We start from the raw sequence: 26,102 nt of genomic DNA, 5'->3' as shown, positions 1-26,102 counted from the left end.
TTAGACTTGGATTAGCATCTGATGGGATAAATTCTTTCGGCAATTTAAGTGTTTCTTATAGCACGTGGCCAGTAATTATTATTGTGTATAACCTACCCCTTTGGATGTGCATGAAACAACCATATTGCTTCTTGTCTTTGTTGATACCTGGCCCTAAAGCTCCTGAAAATGATATCGATGTATACTTAGAACCTTTGGTTGATGAGTTGCAAGAATTGTGGTATAATAGAATCAATACATATGATGCATCGAGAAAGGAGAACTTCTGTATGCGAGCATCACTCTTATGGACTTTAAATGATTTTCCAGCCTATGCCTACTTGTCTGGATGGAGCACAAAGGGAGCTTTGGCTTGCCCTTCATGCAACAAAGAGACTCCGTCTACTCGATTAAAGTATGGCCGTAAGTTCTCTTATATGGGTACTCGTAGGTTTTTATCGCCTAATCATAAGTGGCGGGGAAATAAACGTGATTTTAATGGGGAAGTAGAAAGAAGACCTACTCCAAAAATTCTCTCTGGAGATGATATTTTAAACCAGTTGGATAGCTTGGAAGACATTAAATTTGGTAAGACCCAAAAGAGAAAAAGACACAAAAAAAAGTAAAGGCATTCATAATTAGAGGAAGAAAAGCATCTTTTTCAAACTTCCTTATTGGAAAAATAATCTAATACGCCACAATTTAGACGTCATGCATATTGAAAAAAATATGTATGACAATATTATTGGGACGTTATTAGATATGGAAGGAAAAACGAAAGATAATTTGAATGCTCGTCGTTATTTGAAGGAAATGGGTATAAGAAAAGATTTGCATCCAACTCAAAGAGATGGAAAGTGGTATTATCCAGCAGCATGCTATACTTTATCACCAGATGAGAAGTCTAAAGTATGCAAGTTCTTGAAAACTATTAAGGTTCCAGATGGATATTCTTCCAATTTATCACTGTGTGTAAAGTTAGAGGATCGTAAAATTTATGGAATGAAGATTCATGACTCTCATATTCTTTTGGAACAACTGCTCCCTTTTGTAATCCGCGGAGTCCTGCCGAACCATGTCTATGATGCTATTACCGAGTTAAGTATTTTCTTTAGAGAGTTATGTTCAAAAACTGTAAGAGTTGATGTGTTAGATCAACTTGCAACTCAAATTCCAATTACTTTGAGCAAAATAGAAAAAATATTTTTGCCAATATTTTTTGATATTATGGTGCACGTGGTCATTCATCTTTCAAGAGAAGCTAAGCTTGTTGGACCTGTAAAATACAGATGGATGTACCCAATAGAGCGGTATATTTTTGTATTTTATAATTTCAATTTAATTTTATGTGGCTTGTTAATTTTTCATGCTAAGCATTTAACTGAATGTTATATTATGTAGATTCTTGCGGAAACTGAAATGTTGTGTTCGCAATAGAAGTCGACCTAAAGGATCTATTGCAGAAGGGTATATTGTTAAAGAAATTCTAATATTTTGTTCAAGATATTTACATGGAAGTGGGAAATAGTATAATCAAATGGAAAAGAATTATGAAGATGATCATGTTGAGTCATACTGTGGATTGTCAATATTTGAACAAAAAGGTGGCCCTTTGTTAAGAGATACATCTAGAAATCTTGAAGAGCTTGAGCGAAAACAAGCTCATCTTTATGTTTTGAGAAATTGTGAAGAAGTTCAACTATTTTTACGGTATACTTTCTTATGGTATTGTATATAGCAATTTGATTTTGTTAGCTTTTTCTCAATTATTATTTTAATTTTTAAACAGGGAGTACGAGCAGAGTAATAGTGACATGAACTTTGATGATTGGTTTTTCATCGAGTAAGTTTTCACTGTATTCTTTATTCAATTTGTCATACTTATAATTTAATTTAGTTTATCTTTTGAGTGTCTATGGTTATATGGTGGGTGCTGCTACAAGAATTTTATTGTTCTTCCCATCTTTGTAGTCCTAACTATTTTATGTGATAACCTGAATCAAATTGGTAATTTTTCGTTAATGTTGGCTTGTCTCTAGTCTCATTTCTTTTAGTTGTATGGGCATTGCATTACATAGTCCAAACTATCCTATTAATATTAAGTGTTGTGTTTGTTACTGAATCCGCCAGTTTTAGGAAGTTCTTTGCCAAAATTATCCCTCTTGTTATCTTCTCTATCCCACTTTAGCATCAATACTAACTGAAAGTTAGCAACAAATGAACTATTTGTGCTTGCATCTCAAGCAGAACAAGTTTTTTATGTCAAGGATAATCTTCATTCCAATTGGTCAGTTGTCTTGAATGGTCATTCGGCTTATTTTACTGATGGTACTGTCAATGAAGAAACGTTTCAACAAGATGCTCAAGATTTCTCCTGTACATTTGAGGAAGATGAAGACTTTATGTATTGGAGAAGAAATGATCTTGGTGTTATCGGCACTGATGTTACCTTAGCTGATGATATTATTGAAGACATCGAATCAGAACCTGAAACTGATGATGAAGATTTGTTACTCTAAATATTTAGAAGTCTTATATGCATATTTGTTTATACTCAGTTAGTGTTAAAACTTTTACTTATTTGCTTGAGAGATGATGTTTAATTCTTTATTATTTTACTAAATTTATGAATTACGTCAATATACTGAATTATTTTGATTGAATATGAATTAGTATTTAATAGTGTTATGTTGATAATTATAGTTTGAATGAGTTCAAATATTCTCTTCTATAGAGTGTATGTTGATGGATTATCTAGTTACAACTTACAAGGTTGATGAAATTATGGTGATACGCCACTATTTATGAAGTATTATTAGGAAGAGTGATCTTAATAAGCGGAGAGATAACATCATTCAACAGTATTTTCTACATTATGTAGTCTCTTATTAGAAAATCTTTTATTTTAATAGGATTGGGGAGGTGAATAGAGATAAAAAAGAGAGAAAACTTGACCTAGAGTGTTCCCTTGCAACCAAACTGTCGCTCAGTTAATTCGGCCGTATACGACCATTCTTTTATACTCTAAATAATTCGACAACTGCACACTTTCCGCGTGAGAAATGGGAAGGAGTGCACTCTCTTGTCCTTACACTTCTTTCTTCTTCATAGTCAACACAATTGGTTATTGTGATTTCCTTTCTTTTTCTACTTCTGCATCACCAGAAAATTTTATTTTCATTCTAAATATTAGACTCCCGTTTTCATAGATTATAATTAATCTTTTTCAAAAAGAAATTAAAAATATTGTTTGTTCATGAAATTTAATTAATTTTTGAAAAAAAGAATTGAAGGAAAAGTTCCAAAAACTAGTTTTGACCAATTTTTGTGTGGAACTTTTCTCCACTTACAAAACTTTAATATTATTTTTAAGTAAAATGCATGTCCAAATACAACTTCAACTTTCATAAATTATTTTTCAATAGAACTTCAAAAACTCTTTTTTCAAGTTTCAACCAAATCTATGAGAAACTTATATTTTTTTTGTTAGATCAATAGACTATCGAAACAAGTTCCGTATTGATTTGATGAAAGTAGAAATCTTTCGGGAAGCACATATACATGAATATTGCTACAATTATTCATCCAACTATGAAACTTTAGTTATGTTAGTACTATTTTTATAGTTACTGCAAGTGCATGATAAAATTTATACTTTGCTACGAAAGTTTTTTTGTCTCAAAGTTGGTAGTTATATCATTTTTAAAGCAACATCATTCTTTTAGCTATAAAATTATGTTCAAACACATGTATCATGGCTAAAAAGTTACAATTGCTACAATGATTTTAAATTCATATTTAAAGCTTAGAATTAGCTACACCACTTGTTGTAGCTATTTAAATTTGTGGCTATATCATTTTGTCACTATAGTTAGTTGTAGCTATTGAGCTAACTGCTGCCACAGATTTTATAAATTGAAGCAAAAATATTCATTTAGCTACAAGATTTTGATTGACATAAATTATTGTGGTAAAATATACTTTGTTGCTATAACAACTTCAAACACATGGCAAAAACTAATAATTAGCTATAAATCTTTAGTGTAGCAATAAATTTGTAGCTATTTTGACAGCTATTGCCACGATAGTTAGACACTATAGCAAAAATAAGAAATTAGCTTTGTCAGTTTAACTTTTGTAGCTAAGAAATTTTACAAAATTGTGAATAGCTACCAAATTATAATTTTTGTGGCTAATATTCGGTAATAGCCACTTTTTTTAAATTCGTAGCTAAGAATCTGTAGCTATAAATACATAATGTTGTAGTGTCTGCACATGTTTCGTGTGTAGATCCAGGTACTTCTTATCAGCCCCGCTACTAGCTGAGAGTGCTTGCTATTGTACGGAGACTTCAAGGTATATCTGCCGCGTCCGCAGACCTCAGAGTCCCCCTCTATTCCCTCCTATGTCATTTACCTTCCTTACTTCTATTATTAGACTCTGGTGTATAGAGATACTAGTTTCCTTCTGTAGCTTGTGACTTATGATGTTCCGGATTTTGGGATTACTGTGTATTTTGAACAGTTAGTTGTTTAATTCATGTTTTTATTTTATTATTCCGTAAATGTTAGGCTTACCTAGTCATAGAGACTAGGTGCCGTCACGACGTCATACGGAGGGGAAATTGGGTCGTGACACAATTTTGAAAGGGATTTTTACTATTATTTTGAGTGTTTATTTCTACCTAGATTTGATTATATATTCTTGATTCTCCATGGATTTTAACCCCTAAACTAAGGATTTAAAGTATAAAAAATGGAGTTTTGGATATGAACTTAAGCGAGTGTATTTCAAGAATTTGAGGGTTGATTTGGACCCGAATTTGAAATCTAATTACATATTTGGACTCATGAGTTTATGGATAGTGAAGATCTACCTCTAGACTCGAATTTTGACCATATGGGCACGAGTTGACTTTTATTGACTTTTTGAGATTTGATAAAAAACTTGGAGCTTTATTGTTTATATTTGATTTCTATAGTATTATTTGACTTTATTAAGTAATATTTGACTAGATTCGAGTTGTTTGGAAGTGAATTTGAAAAAAAAACTATTTTGGAAGGTTAAAGGTATTCTCGGGTGGAGGTAAGTCTCTTCACTATCCTTGTAACAGGGAATTCTCCCATAAATGATGTATTTTCTACTTGCTACATGATTTAGGTGCCACGTGTATGCGAGGTGACGAATGTATATGCGTAGCTAGGTTATGAACGCAAAGTTAGGCTGAAATAATGCCTTATTTGAACTATGTGAATTGTCTGTCTATGTTTCATTGATTCTATGACTATGTAACGAGGCTTATCTATTATTAGAAGTCATGCATAGGGTTTTTGCTTGTTGATTTGGCCGTATTCATATTCTAGCCTTGCTTGACTTATGGTTTAATAATTATTGGCTCTTGTTGCTCATGTTTGATATCATGATCACAATTAAGAATATTAAATGAACATATTGAACTGTTATTGAAAGTTAAAATTACATGATTAGTCATAGCCATCTCTTATTCATATTAATCTTCATTCACATTTTTATTACTATGTCCTGGTGTGTCTTTATCACATCATCTCACGTGCATATACATGAGTTTTGAGAGCTGATTTATGAGGAAAGTTGAGAATTTTGGCACGAAAGATATTATGAGCAAATATTAATTATGGATTACAGTATTATTAGTGGATCGGGTTACACGTCGCAATATCGCTTGCATATTGATCTGTCCCTCCGAAGCCAGGTGATTACCCATGTTATTTTGGGCCCAGTGAGCGCATGCACCCATAGTTTGGTGCTTAGTTTGGATACTTGGCTAGTGTCGGGCATATGGATTGGTATTGTGAGGTGTTGATATTAAATCATGAGCATGCACATGCATCGTAGATTCATATAGTAGCTCTCATATATAAATATTGATTGGTTTATATCATTATTTCGTTTAAAAGTAATTGAGATATTTGACATTGAATTGTATTTCCTTTGTCCGAAAAGCATGTTGTTACACCTCCTTTTTTTTATGATTGTGAAAAGGAGTTTTTCCAATTAAAGTGACATTATTTGAATTTTTTTTAGGTGTCTCCACTTGGAATTATTGATTTTGGGGTTCCAAGTCACCAATTTTAAAATTTCTAATCAAGAAATTTTTTGACTCTGAAGTATGATCCGCAAACATAGAAAACCGGATAAGAAATTCTGTTGACTGGAGAAGGTGTAAGGCACTCTGCGAGTCTCATAGTTCTAGCACAGTCGCTTAGTAATTCATACTTGGCTTAATTAATTTTTGAATATTCTATGTGTAAAGGGTTTTATGCATATTTACCTTTAATCTCTTTTAATTGTTTATTTAATAAATTATGAAAATTATCTTGAACAAGTCACGCGTACGTGTACTTTCATGTGTTAAAAATTCGTGACACACGTACGTACCCACGATTAATAACATTTATTATTATTTGGAATTAGTTTGTCAAGTTGCAGGAACGCACACTTAAATTTTAATTTATGGATCATAGACATGTCACGCGAATGCACCCATAACTATGATAGTTAATTTAGTTAATCGTACCTAAAAGCATGCTAGCGTATATTGTGAGTTATTTCCTAAGTTTGAGATTTTTTGTAAAGGCCAAAGATTATGGAATTGTTTGTGAAGAAAGGTATTCGATTCAATCTCGTTACCAAGTTATGAAGTATTTACAACTTGAAGCATAACTAATAATTTCCTTACTAAAGAAGTAACTAAAGTGAATAATTATTTAGGAATTATTTGAGACCTTAATAAAATCGTTGAAGTCTTAAAAGTTTTGAATCTATTTCGGCTTATCAGCAGTCCTAGCATCATTTCTTCTTCGATTTTAGTCTATAGATTCCAAGTGAATAAATATGGCAAAGATCACTATCGATTTTTGTTGTAAAGAAAACACATTTAAACAAGTGCAAAGGAATTGGAATAGAGCTGACGGATTTATGAAAGGACTTATTGGATTATTGAATAATCTAAGAGTTTTGGGCTCGAAGTGAAGCTCATTCTAGCAGAATAGTGACAAATAAGCTTATATGGGCCTGAAAGAATTAGTGGGCGTTTGGACATAAGAATTGTAAAATTTCAAGTGGGCGTTTCTCACTTTATATATTTTATTTAATTATAACTTATTAGTTAGTTTTTTTTAAAATTATTTATGGTCACTTGACTAAAATAGCAGCCCATAGCTTTCTCATTTGGGTACCCCAATTTTCTGTTAATTAAACCCATCTACTACTCCTAACCAGTTTTACTTGTAGACTAAACTAAGCCCAATAGCCCAATAACTCATTTGGCCCTTCACAATATTTTCCAAACAAAATTCCTTTCTCTAAATTAAGTGAAAATAGCACATGCTAGCCAGTTTTTGAACTGATAATTAAAAAATAGCCAGCATTTGCAAAGTCATTGAAAAATAACTACTATTTTGCTGCAATACGGAAAGTTCCAGCATTAGAGATTAGTGAACATATGTATGAACTTCCAGCATATTATGCTGGAACTCCAACACACGAAAAGTTCCAACATAATATACTGGAGAATGGAGCACCTGCATATGAACTTCCAGCATATTATGCTGGACCGGTATATTATGCTGGAACTCCAGTATATTATGCTACAATATTTTTCGAATTTTGAATAATATTTTCTTTCACATTTATCTTTATGCGAAAAATGACTAAATTTCGATTACTTTTTAAACAATAACTATTTTTCAATTACCACTAATAAATTTGGCTATTTTAGAATTTCACCCCTAAATTAATCCCAAAACCAGACCAATTCCCCATTCTCCTCGTTATCTTCCTCGCCACAATACCCATTTTTCCCTTTCCTTCATTTCTCTATTTTATCACTTTAATTAGTCTCTTTATTTCCTTCTATTTTTTTTAAAAATTATTTTCTTTCCTTAATTGTTTTACCATTTTATTACTAAGTGTCATAGCAAAATCTCTTCCCTAATCACTCAAAATCAGAAAGTATTTCTTCCTTTAAAGAACGAATTTTAGCTGAAGATTGGGGTACGAATCTCTTTGGAGAATCAGTCTATGTTCAAGAAGTCACCAAATAGGTAAGAATTTCGAATTTCTCGCGGGTTCCACTCTCGCTATTATCAAGTTTGATTTGATATAATTTTATTTTGATTAGAGAATCTCAATCTTGTAAGTTTCTTTCCTTCTTGACATGATTTCTTGCTCTAATTATATTAGTGGTCGAATTTTATAAATATTACAAAGATCACTTTTCCCCAAAATTGGGGCCTCCAATTTCTGCTAATTGATTCTGTCACATAATAATATATTAAACTTAATTTCCGTCCTTTTATCTTGTGGGATTACACCGGGTTGTTGTTGTTGTAATTTCTGTCCTTTTAACTTTGAGTGTTAATAATTTTTAGCTATAAATACTACTACTGTTAAGGCAATGGGGATGACTTTTGGACCACTGCTCTTCACCACTGTTATAATATTGCTAGGATAAACCATATTCACTGCTTTTCAGCTACTGCTTTGCTAGCTGTAAGCCGCGACAAAGTTTGGATTCTTTTATTTCACTCGATATGAGTATATTGCTCGGAATCTTTAGAGGTTCTTGCGATCTCGGAATGTGAAGATTCTGGTATTGGTTTCTTGTTGTTGCCGTTCAAAATTTTTATCACTGAGTATTCTGAAGTTTGTTTGGCTTATTTACGGCTGCCCAAGCTCTGTTCGTTTATCGGTATTTGGATTTCTGGTTTTCTTATTAATTTGGAGCTTTGCAAATTGGTTAGCTTCTTGTCGATACTGTTTTTAGCTTCCTATGCGTTAGTTATGTGTAAAGTAGTAGTGTTCGATGCCATTTCTTAGTTTCTTGCGTGGTAGTCGTATGTAGAGTAGTTGGTTTAAATATTTATGCTGCTGGAATGCTATATTAATCCTGAAAGCTCCCAGGTCAGTTCCCTCATTCTTTATGAACATTGCTAACTTACTTGCGTGAAACTTCTCTGTTTGAATCATGCCTTTACTGCTTTCTGTGGATTGGTCATCCTGCTAAAACTTGCTTGAATACATAGGTCCTGTTAGAAAATGAGATATGGATTTAATGCGTGTAAATCGGGTTGCCTGCACTCCATGTTTGTCTAGATATAAATTTATACTAGGTTTATTCCTCATGTGTTAAGCATCCCAATATCCTAAGAGTTTCATGTTTAAAGTGTCGAGGACCATGCTTTAAGTTCCAAATATTACGGTGCTAGAAGCAAAATATTTGGTTTAATAATGAAATTTGCCTAACCCTTTAATCTACATCTGGATAAGTAATTTCTTAAGAATGTAAAAGGATTGCATTTGATTGATGTGTGACTTGGGTATTTAAATAACATAAGCCTGAACTGAGCATCATAGAAATAACGTGCTTAGGGAAGTCTGATTAACCAATTGAAGTGTTGTAATGTAGCAAAATCAATTCAGATGCATGTTTGTATGTTCTCTGCTTTCTGGAATAGCAGGTTCATGATCTGAAATATTTGGACCAAAGCTGAAAATTTGAAGAGTGGAAAACCCCCAGAGAAAGAATCGTGTGGAGTCTGCCGAAGTCTAATGAACTATTAGTTTTATTTTTGGACTCTGTTGTAGTATTAGCATGCAATAACTTTGTCATAATGGAAAAGGTGATATAAATTGCTAAGTATTTATTTGAAAGTTTCACTTATATGATTAGTTGTCAATTCTAGTCTAACAGCTAGCGATTGCATAGAAGTATATCAAAGTATATTTTCTTGCTAATCCTAATTACTTATGAGTAGTGATATGCGTTTTTTTAAAGTAGACTGAGTCTTTTATAATTACAACAACAACAACAACAACCCAGTATAATCCCACTAGTGGGGTCTGGGGAGGGTAGTGTGTACGCAGACCTTACCCCTACCATGAAGTAGAGAGGCTGTTTCCAATAGACCCTCAGCATCCTTCCCTCCAAGAACTCCCCACCTTGCTCTTGGGGTGACTCGAACTCACAACCTCTTGGTTGGAAGTGGAGGTTGCTTACCATCAGAGCAACCCCTCTTGTCGAGTCTTTTATAATTCACTGCTCAAACTTACAAATTTTTTGACATGTTGTTGGTAAACTAATAAAAAGCTAAAGTATTCTAGACTTGCTGAAAGTTAGTATCCTAATTGCGGTAGTCCATTTGAGTCTATTATAGTATTAAATTTTTTGTAAGCACTTGATTCTATTTTGAAATTATCTGCACCTCTTTGTATCTTATTCTAGTTCTAAAACTCATTCCTTTTTTTCTAATCATATAGGTTCACTTGGCTTTATCTAAAATCTGAAATTTTCTTTAATTGTGGTTCAAAAAATGATAATCTAGGGTTAGTTTCGCAAGTATTTTGGATATTTGGCCTTATCATTAAGTTAAGATTTTCTTTACCAATACACCTGCCCATTTGGGTTTATAAAATTTTGATGAATAATATTTTATTTTTTGATACATTGGTTAGTAAAAGATCAAAATTGCCTTTATAAATATTTTGCTATACTTACTCTTTTAAACACGCCCTTTTATCATACTTGTTTTCAGTTATATTTGCTTCATCTTATTTCAGATCTTGAGTATTATATCAAATAACATAGTTCATTTTTAAGACCCCTAGATTACTATTCTAGTAATTATTAATTACTTAATAAATTCGGAGGCCAACGTGAGCCCTTGCTCGTCCTGTGTGCTACTTGTTTAAGTCCAATGTGCTCCCCTTTGCGTGACGCTAATAAGTAATTAGACTAGAAACTTGAGCTTTTTTTCAAGTCTAGCACCACCTATTAGATAGTGTCCAATGCCTTCTGGACTATAGGAAGGGACATGTAGCAGTCTTAAGACACGTGCTAGAATCAATTAGTGCGCTTTAGGTAACAACTTAAAGATAGTAATGAGAGTGCGCTTTAGGTAACAACTTAAAGATAGTAATGAGGGTAGCGGAGATGATACACAAATTTCCCAAATAGCCATTGCACTTTGGCTATAAAAGTCTTAGCAGATTTTGCACGTGAGTTGATCCATTAGGCTTAACAATTTAGGTCCCCTTTAAATAATTAATTACTTCTTTTAGGCTATCAGTTCTTTCTTTATGCATTTGACTGTTTAAGTAATTATTTGTTCATCTTTAATTGTTTGCATATTTACCGTGTAGTAATAACAAACTAGTTTAACTTTCGAGTAGTAACCCAATATTCCCACATAGTCTAAAATTCGGCCGGGAACCACAGTTGTGGACCTCAAAGAGTGCCTAAAACCTTCTCTTTGAGGTAACTTGAACCCTTACCCGATCTTTGGTGATGTTGACTAGTCAAATCAGAGTTATTTGCAAGTAGGTGCCCTAACGCACCTTCAAATCGTTAGGTGACGACTCTTCTCTTTTAGTATCCATTTAAAGGAGTTGTCACATGTCGAAACCCGCTTTCGCGAGAAAATGGGGCACGACAGTACCCATCCAGCTACTCAGGAGCTTGCATTGGAGACTTCGTGGTGAGCTGCCCTATTTGTTCGATCCGCAACACATGGAGTCCCCTTTCCTTATTACCCATTTCTATCCATTTACTTTTTCCAAGACAGATGTTGTCATTTGGTTGATATAGTTTACTCTTTCTTAGATGCTTGTGATATTGTGACACCGGGTTTTGGGCGTTGGTTAGACAATTATGGTCGTGTTTAGACTCTGTCTTGGTTTTATATATATTATGATGTTATTTTGAGACTTATTCCGCTTTTATTTATATCATAACTTTGACAATAACTTAATAATTGCCTCTATTATTGTTGAGTGTTGTTTGCCTAGCAAGCAGGTTAGGCGTCATCATGATCTTTGGTGGCTTTTTGGGTCGTGACATCCGAACATCGCCATTATGTAAAATTCTATCAAGAGGTGTCCACAACAATATAGTTTGCTATGTCTTAATCAAGAATAATATTGACTTCCAATTTAAGTAGATTTTGTTTTCTTGGCTTGCGCATTAGGTTATAGGCTCTAATTTTTCAGACATTAGTTATAGTCTCTTATACCGAAAAGCTAAATACTAAAAGACTGAATTTTCTGTTCTTGTCCTTGGCTGAATACTAAAAGACTCGATTTCTGTTCTTGTCCTTCTTCACCTGATAATTTAGTTGCTAATACAGTTTTTTCTAGTTCCCTTTTCTTTCCTTGTTGATAAAATAGGTACTCGTGAGATTTGAACACTACACCATTTTGTCCAAAGTGATGTTGCAGCCACTCATTGGATACTGAACCTCCAGTTGGTACTTTTAGGAAAAGAAATTTAAAGAAAATTATGTGTAATATTGATAATTTGATATAGATGAATGTTATAGCAAGCTCTGAAATTGGATTTAAAACAGAATTGGACACTTTTAGTGCAAATATATGTCCATAAAATCAAATCCAACTTAATACATCCCATATTTGGAAAGCAATTTAAAAAAAAATCTTTTATAGTGACCATAAAAATTAAATGTAACTAATTTCTTTAAATGATGAATTAGCATAGTTTTGTATATGATCGTAAAATAAAATCGAACATAGATAATTAAAGCAAACTCACCTGTACATGACTTAAAGGGGCAGGGCTGGGCAAAAATCTGGAAAAATGTTAAATGGGGCAAGATAGGACGGGTCAAAATGTTAGCAGGTCAAGACTTGTCCAGCCCTGCCACGCCCCATTGCCATCCCTATACATGGCTAACAATGTTAAGGAAATTGGAGAAGAAAAACTTGATCATCTTAGGCCAAACATACATGCTCGTAGTCATAAAAAAACAGTAAAGGTAAAGAGAGATTATAGGACGTTAGTGTTGCCACCAAAGGCTGAATCTTCATTCTTCAATTTGCACCAAATTGGTACAGTGTTAAAATCTTACCAACAATTTTGCTTTCTTATTTTAGTTTTCCTATTACAAACACCGTTTCCTAGAATAAAATAAAAACAAAAACTTTACTCCTATTTCAATACTGGTTAATATCAAGAATACCTTGGTGATCGAAATCAATGTAACTGATGAATGAAGTTGGTTGTCCTAGCATTTGTCACATTTTCAGAAAAACCATAGTTAAGTGGCGAACGTTGTAGCAAAAATGGGGTTATTTTAATCCACCTAATGTTGAAAATATTTATATTTTAGATTTTCAGTTCCCTTAAAAAAGTAGAATTTCGACTTGTAATGGACATGATGTTATTTCAATTTAACATGTAAATTGAGGGTGTTTAGCACCCTCTTCGTCTTTGAATTACCCATTTTTCCCTGTTACTTTTATAAGTTCCTTGAATATTTTAATTTTGTAATTTAAGTCAGGGAAATTAAAAAATGGGGAGGATAAATCTGATATTTACTCTCTACTAGTAGACATGGCACAAAAAGGGATGACTGGGAATCATCACGTGCAAATCACGTATTATCCATTTTCTTGAACTCCTTTTAGCTTCCTAGCCCATCGATCCAAATTGAACTTGTTCTCTCCCTCACTTGCCGCCCATTAAGTAAATCTCAAAATCTTAAACCACCGGAGCAATTTCATCTGTGGTTAGGGGCTTGCTTCCTTTTTCGAATTCTTTCGCTGGGTCTAATGTCTTCTCCTTTTAGAATCCTGTAGCTTTGTGTTTTCTTAAAAAATTCTTTCAGAACTTTTAGATATTGCCTATTGCCAGTCTTTTTCCCCTTTAATAGGAATTCTTTCCTCTTTGTTTCAGCTTGACACTTCACTGTGAAAATGCTCATCTTATGATATTTCTAGCCAAATCTTTTGTCAATTCCTGGTGTAATATAGTGAAAAAGCACTGGTTGCACAATTATTCTTTCTATTTATTTTATGTTGTTTTAGGATTGTAATTCAAGGTGTGTTCTACTGCAGAAAAGCTTGAATCTTTGGTGAGAAAGGGAGAAAATGGATTCAGGTGATGCATCCGGATATTCAGCTGGGGTGGACGATGATTATGAATCTTTACTGTCAACGACTGATGCGGAGCTCTTGAAACGGGCATGGCGGAATGAAAAGGCTGCTCCTGAAATTCTTCAATTTGAGGCTGCTTTAGTTCAGCGGTCTAGAGAACAGATCCAATTGATGGTATGCACATTTTACATATTTAGATTTGTCTGGTTAATTTTTGAACTTTGGCTTTCACCTTATATTCTAAGTATTAGATAGATTCCTTTCTATGTCACTCCCTCCGTGCCATTTTATGTAAGAGGATTGGGCACGGAATTTAAGAATGAAAGACCTTTGAAACTTGTAGTCTAAAATTAGCCATACACATTTGTGGTTGTAATTCATCTCATTGAGGGTTAAATGAGAAGCTTAAAGTTAAATTATTTTTAAATATAGAATGGTGTTATTCTTTATGGGACAGACTAATAAAAAAAGTGCAGCACATAAAACGGACAGAGGTATTAATACTTATTTTGTGTTAAACTTGTATTTCGTTTGGCATTATGTGGTGGACATATGGCTCAGGTTGAGAATTATTAGCTGGTCTCATAATTTCAGATGGGTAGGGACTATGCTGTACAAACACAAAAGTGTTTGTTTTGCCCCAGACTCTAGCATGATTCAACTGAAGTTTCTTAGTCTTCTTGAAAGGATGAGATTCACTTTTATTTGGACATACTTACATCTAGTAGAGATAATTTCACTGGAAAATTATTGAATTAATTTTTTTTATTTTTGATAAAGTAAGTGATTTCAATACAAGGTATCAAGAAGATGCAAGAAGTACATGATTTGGCATTTGAGCTTACAAAAAATATTCGTGGCTCCTATACATAATTGACTAAGCCAGAGCTAAAGAACTAATGAAATCTAAAAGATGATCAATATCGTTGATAGGGTATAGTCTTGACTAGCAAAACAAATTGGCAATAAACAGAACCTTTAAAGAACCTATAGGAGTTGAGTTTCCATCAAAACATTTGTTGTTTCTCTCTGTCCAATTGCACCAGAAAATACAAGCAGGGACCATTGACATTGACCAGATTTCCTAATGGCTTTATCAACTCTGTAAACTCCAGCTCTTATAAGTATCCTTGACTGTGTATCCTTAACAACTATTCAATTAATGCATAACAGAAATTTAAGTCTAGAGCATCTGTTTGCACTTTGTCTGCTATTTCTATTAATATTCCTGTAGGAGCATGACTTCAATGGAATATTTTGTTCGCGCACACCCTCTCTCTCTAGTCTCCCCTGTAACTAGTAACTTTTCTAATGTCATATACCATGACACACTTACAGTTACACCTTTTGTTGTGCATAAGTTTTTTAAAGCACTAGGAGCATTACTCATAAAATATCCTAGTTTAAGAAGCATCTGCCGCTCAAAAGATGGAAAAGTTAGTACTGGAACTTAAGTTTGTCGGGGAATACCACCGTTACGTGTAACTTAGTCCAGTAGTGTTGGAGAGCTCTATTTGCAGGTATAAAACAGGAAGGTAAATGGCAACATAGACTTGAATAAACAAATGGAAGAACCATGAAAGAAATGTTAGAATCTTTTTTTCACTGGAAATTGTTGTTTGTCGATATAAGTGAGTGGCTTACAGTTGAAGCTAGTGAATTGAGAGCTTAGGAACTTGATGCTCTCAAATAAGTTGTTTAACATGTGGTTTTGGATGTGATGATTTTGTCCGGTAGAAAGCTTCTTGTGATTGCTTATTAATAAATAAAACACTTAGCAAAATTAATAAATAAAAAACTGCGTGGAGCAAAACACTTAGCAAAATTAATACATAAAGAATTGCAAGGGTAAAATAAATGCGAGGAGCATATTCTCAGCAAAACAAAAAAATAAAAACCTACAAGGGTAAAAAAATAATTGTAAGGAACGGATAAAATTCCAGGCAATAATTGTAACCTCGAGTAGTGCAATCATCAAAAAAGTAAAATAAATAAAAAAATATGAAAAATTCAATTACACACTACATATGTCTTCCCAAAAGTGGGAAACAATCCTAAACTAACTCATCCACGTTCTCTAAACATATATGTCAATGTCGATTCTTCTTTACGAGTCGTATTTCATTCCATATTTTTTGCAAAGATGGCTTCAACCATTCACTATATCTGACAAATTTCCAGCAATTCCATGCAATAGAATTTGTAAGTTTGAGTAGTGCGATTGTGCGAAATCCGGGATAAATTCACATCTGAAATACCGTTTTCTATCATGCTTCTTTATGACTACCGTATCATTCAAATAAAAGTTTCTTACTATTTTTAATTTTTATAAATCTCCGCGCAACGAGCGGGTACGAATACTAGTAAGTTGTTTAACATGGTGGTTTTGGATGTGATGCTTTTGTCCAGTAGAAAGCTTCTTGTAATTGCTTATTAATAATAAACTGAAGCCTATGGTACAGGATATAGCCACATTTCGTAAATCACAAATGAAGTTATTGGTTGTAATATAAAATTGTGTGCTAATCATAATGTAAAAGCTGTTACGCTCTCATCCAAACAACGATTATCGTGACTTTATCATTTTGTGCTGTTGCTGCTACTTAATGGAACAGTGGGTAGAATGGTTGTATGTATGCATTTAATGTCCACTGCAACTCTTTTTTCCCTGTGTTTGTTTTTCTATATGTCATACATTATTTTCTCTCACCTGTTTTGATGGTTCATGGTCTCATTCCTGGTTTGCTATCAAATTTGCTCTTCATGGTATCTGCTTCTTACTTTCATTACCTCAACTTTTTAGGTTATGATGTATTACCTTTTCTGGACATAGTCCTTTCACCCATCTTTATTTTGATTGGCTTCAATCCATCGAGACACTTCATGAACATCTACTTCAGCAGAGTGTTATGAGTTCAAACTAACACTGGCTGAAGACATGTTAGGATGAAAGATGCCGTCAGACAGGTGGTGAATAAGACATTGTTGAAATCATTGCAGAAGCTTTAATTGTTAATGTGATTGGGGAACAATTGTTTAGTAGCTCTGGTTAGGTAATCTTGATGTTATGATTGAGAAATGTATCTGACGGGAGCTCTTATTTGTACTTCAGCTATAAAACTTCACCCTATGAGTTCATTTAATGTAAAGATTTTATTTCTTAAAAAAATTATATCTTCAGTATTGGTGTACTAATCAGTATGGATTGTAAAACTCCTCTAACAGTCCAAATCTATGTTTCATTTGATAATGCTGTAGTTTCTCATCTTAGGTTACTCATTCCAAATCTTTGTGAATTAACTTTCGCTGTAGTTTCTCGTCTTAGGTTACTCAATATTAATTTATGTGACTTCATTGTTTAGAATATATTGCATTGCTGATGCTTCTTAATCTTTGCTCTTCAGGAAGAAACAGTGGAGGAATTTTCAAAAAATGGTGTTGATCCACTCACTGTGTCTCTGTACCAGATGGACTTGGATAGAACTCTGTTTCTATTGAGATCATATTTAAGAACCCGTCTCCAAAAGGTAGTCGTGAATTGTAGTATCTTATTGTGTCTTTGATAAAGGTGAAGTTCATATTCTGGAAAGAGCTATAATTGTGACGCTGGAGAGATACCTCAGTCTACCAACCACTTGTAGTTTCGAATAGTTCTTTAAGTTACTGAAAGTGTTGTTAAAGCAATGTGTTTTCTGTTTGTGTGTGATACGATCTCATCTCTCAGCTATGTTGCGCGAACTCCCAAAATGTTGCCGCACCCGTGGCGGATCCTCCAAAAATGCACTGCTTTTGTTGGATCCGACACGTACCCGGCAACATTTTCAGGGAGCCCGGGCAACAGTCTCTCATTGTGTCGATGTAGCTTATCCCATCTTCATTCATTTTGTAATTAACATTTGACTGCAGATTGAAAATTATGCATTTCACATACAAAAAACTACTGACTTACGGAATCGTCTATCTAAACAAGAGCAGAATTTTGCTGAAAGGTAGATCTGTTATTCCTTATTCTTAGTGTTCAATGCATACCAAGTTTGTGATGTTGATTGCCTGTGATGATAGGTGTATTGATGATATGGAGCAACATCTAGATCAATCTGTTCTTTCAAAGTTACCTCAAGGTTTCAAGTCCCATTTGAAGCAATCTTCGCTAAGTTTGGCAGATGACACGGGTAGGCTTGCCATACTCCGTACAGATTCATTAAGATAAATTTTTCTAGTCTCTTCCGCTATCTGCTTGTTTATACATCTCCGTGTGTGTTGAAAATCTATATGAGCTAAGAGAGTTTCTGGGAAGATAAATGGTTATGCCGTAAAGAGAGCATTTTGAAATAGTAGACGGTTTGTTGCTAAGTGATTTAAATTGTTTATGAACGCGGTGCAGCAATGTAAATGCTCTAATGAATTGCCAAACCTGCAATCTGATTGTGAGTTAGTTTAAGGCGTGGTGCAAATTCTTGTACTCATGATATCAGCTTATTTTCTTAGCATTTTAGACATCTCAGATATAAAGACTTGCAGGATTTACATTTGTAGTGAAGTAACGGTTTCTCTGCTTGTGTGTTGTAGTTCCTGAGCCACAGCTGGATCAGTATGTTATCTGCAGAAGCAAGAGATTTTTAGGAGCTTTTCAGCTTGATGACAGGCAAAATTCCTTACTTTATTGTATGTAGTTTTTATTTGGAATGCTGCCTGATTATCTTCTATGTTTGTAATTGTCTTTCTTTGATGACAGTGGGGAAGAACCAGTGAACATTGAAGCCAATGATTTATATGCTCTGCCTTACAAGTCCATAAAGCCACTTGTGGAGAGTGGGCAGATCGATCTGGTATAGGAAACACTACCCCTTTGTTTTCTGCTGATAGGAAACTGCGGCGGCTATGCACAAATCAAGACTTACATTATCCAAGCTTAAATGATGTAGTATGGGATGTTACACTGCTCAAGAATTATCTCTCACATTGTGGTATGAATACTCCTCTGTTGTCTGTTTCGAAAGATGTTTAATCTTTTAATTTGTTAATTTTTACCATGTGTGGAGTCATCTATAAAAGTTTTAGGGCTTTGGTGAAAATTTGAAAAACAAAATCATTTTTTTCGAACAAACTAAGACTAATTTCAGTTTGAAACATCATCAGCATCCTTCTTCAGTTATATATAGTTAGTCATTGTTGTAAGCATACTTGGATCATCCTTCTCATCTTCTACTCTAACTCTTTTGTACAAGGATGAAATATTCATCCTTCTCTCCTAATTACACTTCATGATAATGATCATCGTATCTATCTGGAAATATACAGCCCTTGTCACCTGGCTCGAGGTAGAAAGTGGCATCAAATTCATTCCTTTTTTTTTTTATCGGACGATATATTACATATTAAAGATTTTCAAACTCAAACTATAGGGGACTCAACCAAATAGGGGTGTACAAACCGAACTGGAAAATCGCATCAAACCGAAAAGTCAAATCAAACCGATTAAAAAACCTGATGAGGTTTGGTTTGGTATTGAGTAAAAAAATCCGAATCAAACCGACATATAAATATATAATATATATATATATATATATATATATATATATATATATATATATATATATATTTTTAAGACTTTAAATAGAATTTTCTTTAAAAAATGTCTAGAAATATTTGGGATTCTCTTATGGGATATTTAATAGAATATGAAGTGCTCCATTTTTATTAACTTTAAATAATGTGTTGTATGATAACTTTCTTACAACAACAACAACAACAACCCAGTATAATCCCACTAGTGGGGTGTGGGGAGGGTAGTGTGTACGCAGACCTTACCCCTACCTTGGGGTAGAGAGGCTGTTTCCAATAGACCCTCGGCATCCTTCCCTCTAAGAACTCCCACCTTGCTCTTGGGGTGACTCGAACTCACAACTTCTTAGTTGGAAGTGGAGGGCACTTACCATCAGAGCAACCCACCTTGTTAAGAATGCGTCAAACGTTATTGAAATGCGTCAATCTCTTTGTTTTTTCATATTCATATGTTAAGATCTATTAGATTCTTATATCTTTTTCGAATTTGAAGTGGTATTTCGATAATTGAAAATTAAATAGTACATATGATTATTTAGGAATCATATTGGTTTTTATGTTTAATTATTAAATTCAGTTAATTTTGAGAGTGTACATCAACGAAAATTAAATGTCAGGCAACTAAAAAAATAACTATTATGTGTTACTAAGAAAATTCTCCCATAAGAATATTTTAATAGATCATATGTTTGTCATTTTTTTAATATCTATTAAACATATATTTACATATAAAAAATTTAACAAAATAAGATTGACATATTATTCATATAACAAAAAACCCGAAAAATCCGAACCAATCCAAACCGATATTGTTGGTTTGGTTTTAATAAAAATCGAACCAACCCGGTTCATGTACACCCATACAACCAAATATTATAAAAATAATGCTAGATTATATGTGGGGATTAATTTTTTCTACATTGTAAGAAATGTCAACGACAAAGGCCTTTGGTGATCTTATTGGCGCATACCACGATGGGGTCTTCGATTGAGGTGAAGCGTAACAAGATAGCTATAGGAGAACCTATGGCTGGATCGAATCTTTCGCGATGGAAATGCACTCTTCCCCCAACTTTCCAACATAGGAGCTAGCTTGCTTCCACTGGTGACAGGCGGGTGAAAGGTCCAAAGGACACATAGCCGGGGCGAGTCAAAATAGAATAGTTCCATTTTCCTTCTTGTTCCTCAACCGAAAATCAAAATAAATCGGGCACTACGGTAATACGTGAAAACACATGATAGACATAAGAAATACATATATATTCGTGTCACTAAAAAAGTCTTTTTCTATAACAATAATCAAATGATAGTTAATTCTAACAATCAATTAAATATATAAATCGTGCAAATATTTTTTACTCTATCAGTATGTATGAGTTAGATTCGATAAAAAGAACACTCCATTAGTTTGCAACATGGAAAGATAATATTCATCCTATTATGATCAGTTAAATTCTATTGTAATTTATTATTATTATTATTATTATATAGTGTTAACTTAAATTTTAATCCATTTAGGAGTAATATAAATAGGACTTTTTAAAGGAGCACTTTATTTATTCTAAGAGAATGACTTTAATTCGTATTAGACAACGGCAAAGTTTTTGACGTTTTTTTTTCATGTTTACGGATCTAAGATCATTGCAAAACCGATCTGGGGCAAAGCACAAAAAAAAAGACACTAAAATTCCTAATATAAATAAAATAGGAAACTGCATTTTCAAGAAGGAATCAAATTGCTTTCAATTTTTAAAATTTGAAATAAATAAAAAGAAGAAAATACATTTTCAAGAAAGAACAAATTTTTTTTAATCTCAATACTGGAAAGAACGTACTTAAAGAAAAAAAAAGTTAAAGTTGCAATCGGCAATCACAAATTAAACACTTCATAATCCTCATTTGAGCATCTCAAGAATATTACAAACTTATTGAAAGAATACATATTGTACTTCAATTTTTTTTTAATATATATTTGACTACTATCTTAAAAGAATAATATGACATGAATTTTGGTAAAAGTATACTAAAGGGATAAAGACCGTAATTGATTTTCAATACAACAATACAAAGACAAGAACCAATACAAGGAATATAGGTAGTGACAGTTATACATAGGTCACCAACAGTCTTACGATTTCTGAAAACGCCAATTTGAATAATAAAATAAACTCATGAGAAGCATCTTAACCGTACAACAGTGTTTCTGCCAATTTAAATTCAATCATAATATTGTTAACTATAGTCAAATTAAATTTAATACCTTCACTCATTAAAATGGATCTTATTAGATACCTGTCACTTTAAATTTCACAAAGACATAATCCATACTAATGTGATACGATCCGACATGTCATTTTAAGTTCTAACTCTTATTTTCGTGCTCCGAGATCTCTATTAGCATCATTTAGTATTTCTCGATTTACGTGCACAGTCCGTGCTTTTTTCAGAAAGATTTTATGTGAATTTTGAAGAAAATATGATTTTTGGCTTTAAAAATAACTTGAGTTGACTACGGTCAATATTTTGTGTAAACGATCCCGAATCGGTATTTTGACGATCCCGGTGGGCCCGTATCGTGATTTTGGATTTGAGCGTATGCCCGAAATTGAATTCGAAAGTCCTTAACTTGATTTGTCGAAAGCTAGTAACTTGAAGGTTTAAATATTTTCTAGATTTGACCGTAGGCTGACTTTATAGCTACCGGGTTCGGATTTCAATCCTGTGACTTAGTATAGGTTCATTTTGTAATTTGAAACTTGTCTGCAAAATTTGGTGCAAAACGAAGTTGATTTGATAGGATTCAGACGCTCGGTTATAAATTTGGAAGTTCTTGAGTTTTCTTTGAAAATTTCATGCATTTTAATGTCCGATTCGTAGTTTTAAGTGTTAATTTTGGGTTTCGATCGCGCAAGCGAGTTCGTATTATGTTATTACACTTGTGTGCATTTTTAGTTTAGAGCCCGAGGGGCTCGGGTGAGTTTCGGATAGGCTACGGATCATTTTGAACTTAAATTTTTTTTGATTTTTGACTGTTGCTAATGTCCGGTGGAATGTGCTTCGCGATCGCGAAGCTACTCTTACGATCGCGAAGGGGAAACTGGGGCTGGGGCGGAATCGTTCTTCGCGAACGCAAAGTGGGGGGGGAGGGGGGGAGGGGAGGGGGACTTACCCTTCGCTAACGCGTCCGTGCACTCGCGAACGCATAGGGTTATGGGGAATCTAGGAGGAAGCTGTCTGATACTCTTCGCGAACACGATCCTTGGCCCGCGAACGTGAAGGCTGGGGGAGTAACCCTCCGTGAACGCAAAGGCCATTGGCCGCTGCTGCTTCGCAAACGCGTCAGGTGCTTCGCGAACACGAAGAACACATGACGGCCAGTGTTATAAACTTTCAATGGGTAATTGGATTTTGGCATGAATCTCTGTCACGACCCCACTTTTTCTCCGTAGGATGCCGTGACGGCACCTAGTCTCTAAGATTAGGTAAGCCTAACACTTACTAAGTAAACAGAAGAATTCGACAATCAAATGAAAAATACGAGATAAAAAAAATCATATACAAATTACAATTTCCAAAATCAGTAGTACAAGTCATAAGCTCTACTGAGTTCGCTAAGAGAATCCTTAAGTACAACTGTTCGGAATGGAAATAAAATAGTACAAAAACGAAATCAAAAGGTGACTCCGAGGCCTGCGAATGCGACGACAGGTTTACCTCGAGTCTCCACAGCTCGACCAGCCAGCTAATAACCAACAACAACCGTGGCACCTAGATCTGCACAAAAATATATAGAAGCGTAGTATGAGTACACCACAACGGTACCCAGTAAGTATCAAGACTAACCTCAGTGAAGTAGTGACGAGGGACAGTCAATACACCTACCGGACTAAACAACCTGAATAAGTGTGAAGGTGTACTAACAGAGGAAGCAATATTAATATAAAGCTAAGCAGGATAAGGAACACAAATTAATACTTGCAATGATACACTAATAACAACAATATTTAACAAGAAGCAGTCAGGTGATAATGCTGTAGAGTAAGCTGAACACAGTCTAAGTCCGAAAAAATCAAATAAAGGGAAAACTAGCAACAACTCCATAAGAACTACCGCTTTCACACCAGATATGTTCAAGCATTTTCACGAGGTACCGAACCTCATAATCACAACTCACGGGTCCCAATTCATGAACCCTAATCACTTGGCATCTTTTGCCCACATTTGCATTCATAATCGCACGGACGATTCACGTGCCGAGTGAACAACTCTCACTCAGAAGGCAAATAGACAGGAATACACGTAATGGTCAATAACGTCAGGATTCATCTTCTCAAACTGATATGGGTGATTAATCTACGTGTATGCTTGTGCAAGTGTTCTACCACGATCCAAGTCAACAAATAAGAGCAAAGACAATGAATGACACATAAGAAACGATCATTGCGAAATATACAGTGTAAATAAGACAACAATGAAGTTTGAAGCAGCGACCAACACAACAAGATTAGCTACATAGTACTGAGTAAATAATGCAACACGGAGGAGAATAATTAATAGTATGCTAAGGAAAACAACAATCAAAGACAAGTGCACAGAAAAGGGAAAATGACAACAAGACCACTCCCGAGGTGCCGCCTCGTAGTCTCAAATCGTAAAATGAATCACAACTTTCCTTATATCACTCATATGTATCAATTAACACAACGGAGCGGCAGAAACCTCGTGCAAATAATAACAACCGTACGATAGAAACCTCGTGCAACAATAACGACCACACGGAAGAAACCTCGTTCCAGAATAACAATCGCACGGCAGAAACCTTGTGCCACAATAACAACCGCACAGCAAAAACCTCGTGCAACAATAACAACCGCACGGAAGAAACCTCGTGCAACAATAACAACTGCACGACAGAAACCTCGTGCAACAATAACAACCGCATGGCAGAAACCTCCTACAACAATAACAACCGCACAGCAGAAACCCCGTGCCACAATAACAACCCCACGACAGAAACCTCGTGCAAACATAATACTGAATGCAACAACAACAACGATAATAACACAAGAATACGATAAGTAAATCAACTCAGAAACTCCAAAACACAAAGAGACGGAAGAACGAGCTCACAAGGAAAGACACAACAAGAAATAATGGTACAACATAGCAATAACTCAACAAGGAAGAGATACTGTGTTGAAATGATTCCACACATGTACAATTCAACGATAAGAGGGATAACGTGAATCAATAACACCAATTAAGGGTAAGTCAACAATGATAAGGGATAACAAAACTTCAATTAGGGTTGAGCAATTACGGAAGAGATTCAACAAACTCAATTAAGGATAAGCAGATTATGGGAAAGATAATAATAACTTCAATCAATGATAAGCAATTACGGAAAGGATAACATAGCAATAAAAGAAGCAACAACTTCAGTTAAGGCACATACGAGTTTAATCGGCAATAAGGGTAAAATATGGAGCAATTAATTCTAATTAAGACACGTAAGGGTGAATTTAGTAAATAGGGGATTTAACATAACAAAACAACTTCATATCTAATGAACATAAGAACCTAAGAGCCCTAAACGGTCAAATTTTCATAAATAAGCCCGAGCACGTACTCGTCACCTCGCGTACACGGGCTTCATATGACACAACTAGCACCAAAGACTCAAATCCTAAGGGTAGTTCCCCCACACAAAGTTAGGCAAGATACTTACCTCAAAGAAGCTAGACCGTTACTCTAAAATGATCTTCTCGAGTGAAACAACCTCCAGACGGCTCAAATCTAGCCAAAAAACTTCAAATCATGAATAAAACTCATAGAAAACGATTCTGGATAATAAAACTTCAATCTTTAACAAAAACTAAAAAGGTCAACCCAAAAGTCAATCCCGGGATCGCACCTTGGAACCTGGCAAAATTCACAAAATCCGAACACCCGTTCAATTACGAGTCCAACCATACTAATTTCATCCAATTCCGACTCCGAATCGATGTTCAAAACGTAATTAGTCTCTTTAGAAAAGTTTTTGATAAAAACCACCAATTCTCCAATCAAAATATGGATTAATTCAAAAATGAACTTCTTTAATCATATTAAAATATAAAAAATATAGTTAGATACTGACCCCCATGAAAAGATGAGAAGAACGCCGCAAAAATCACCTAAATCGGAACTCTAGAACTCAAGATATGCTCAAACTACTAAATAAACGCAGTCTGATTTTTTTTAATACACAGGGAATTTCGCTTCCGCGCCCAAAACTCCGCACCTGCGGTCTGCCAGCTGTAGTTTTTCTGCATTTGCGGACCATATTCCACACCCGCAGGCTCACAGATGCAGGGACCCAACTTCGCATCTGCGAAGCATCAGAACCAGCTCTCTTCTCCGACACTAAAGTGAGCATAACTCCCTCATACAATGTCCAAATTCGACGATATTTTTTGCTATGGCTCCGTAATTATGATAATAATGCTTCAATCAAAACAGAAATTGTAGGTCATTTTATTAATGTGGTACCATTTATTCTATAAGGAAAGACGTCGAAACATAAAAAAACAAGCACAACACAACCTAAACCTATCCGAAACTCACCCGAGCCCCTCGGGACCCTGTTC

General features: G+C 34.5%; 1 protein-coding gene and 1 long non-coding RNA gene across 5 annotated transcripts; both read left to right on the top strand.

Moving 5' to 3' along the window:
- The first annotated feature begins 266 nt into the window (after positions 1–266).
- LOC138894942 (uncharacterized) lies at positions 267–1,819 on the top strand. Its single transcript, XR_011409131.1, has 3 exons — positions 267–1,289; positions 1,483–1,689; positions 1,769–1,819. It is a non-coding gene; the product is annotated as an uncharacterized lncRNA (long non-coding RNA).
- Positions 1,820–7,774: 5,955 nt separating this feature from the next.
- Positions 7,775–19,089, top strand: LOC104093797 (DNA replication complex GINS protein SLD5). Of its 4 annotated transcripts, none has more exons than XM_009599615.4 (7): positions 7,775–8,063; positions 13,870–14,082; positions 17,313–17,435; positions 17,815–17,897; positions 17,971–18,080; positions 18,478–18,553; positions 18,644–19,089. In XM_009599615.4, the coding sequence occupies exons 2-7, from the start codon at positions 13,903–13,905 to the stop codon at positions 18,741–18,743; spliced, it is 672 nt and encodes a 223-aa protein (XP_009597910.1). In that variant the 5' UTR covers positions 7,775–8,063; positions 13,870–13,902; the 3' UTR covers positions 18,744–19,089. The 4 variants fall into 4 exon arrangements, with proteins under 4 accessions (XP_009597910.1, XP_009597909.1, XP_009597912.1 ...); XM_009599614.4 differs by lacking the exon at positions 7,775–8,063 and adding an exon at positions 13,386–13,541; XM_009599617.4 differs by lacking the exon at positions 7,775–8,063 and adding an exon at positions 13,398–13,498.
- The last annotated feature ends 7,013 nt before the right edge of the window (positions 19,090–26,102 follow it).

The sequence above is a fragment of the Nicotiana tomentosiformis genome, chromosome 6 (assembly GCF_000390325.3).
Source record: "Nicotiana tomentosiformis chromosome 6, ASM39032v3, whole genome shotgun sequence".
Classification (NCBI taxonomy): domain Eukaryota; kingdom Viridiplantae; phylum Streptophyta; class Magnoliopsida; order Solanales; family Solanaceae; genus Nicotiana; species Nicotiana tomentosiformis.
Note: the sequence above shows the minus strand (reverse complement) of the source record. Positions and strands in the feature narration are given on the sequence as shown.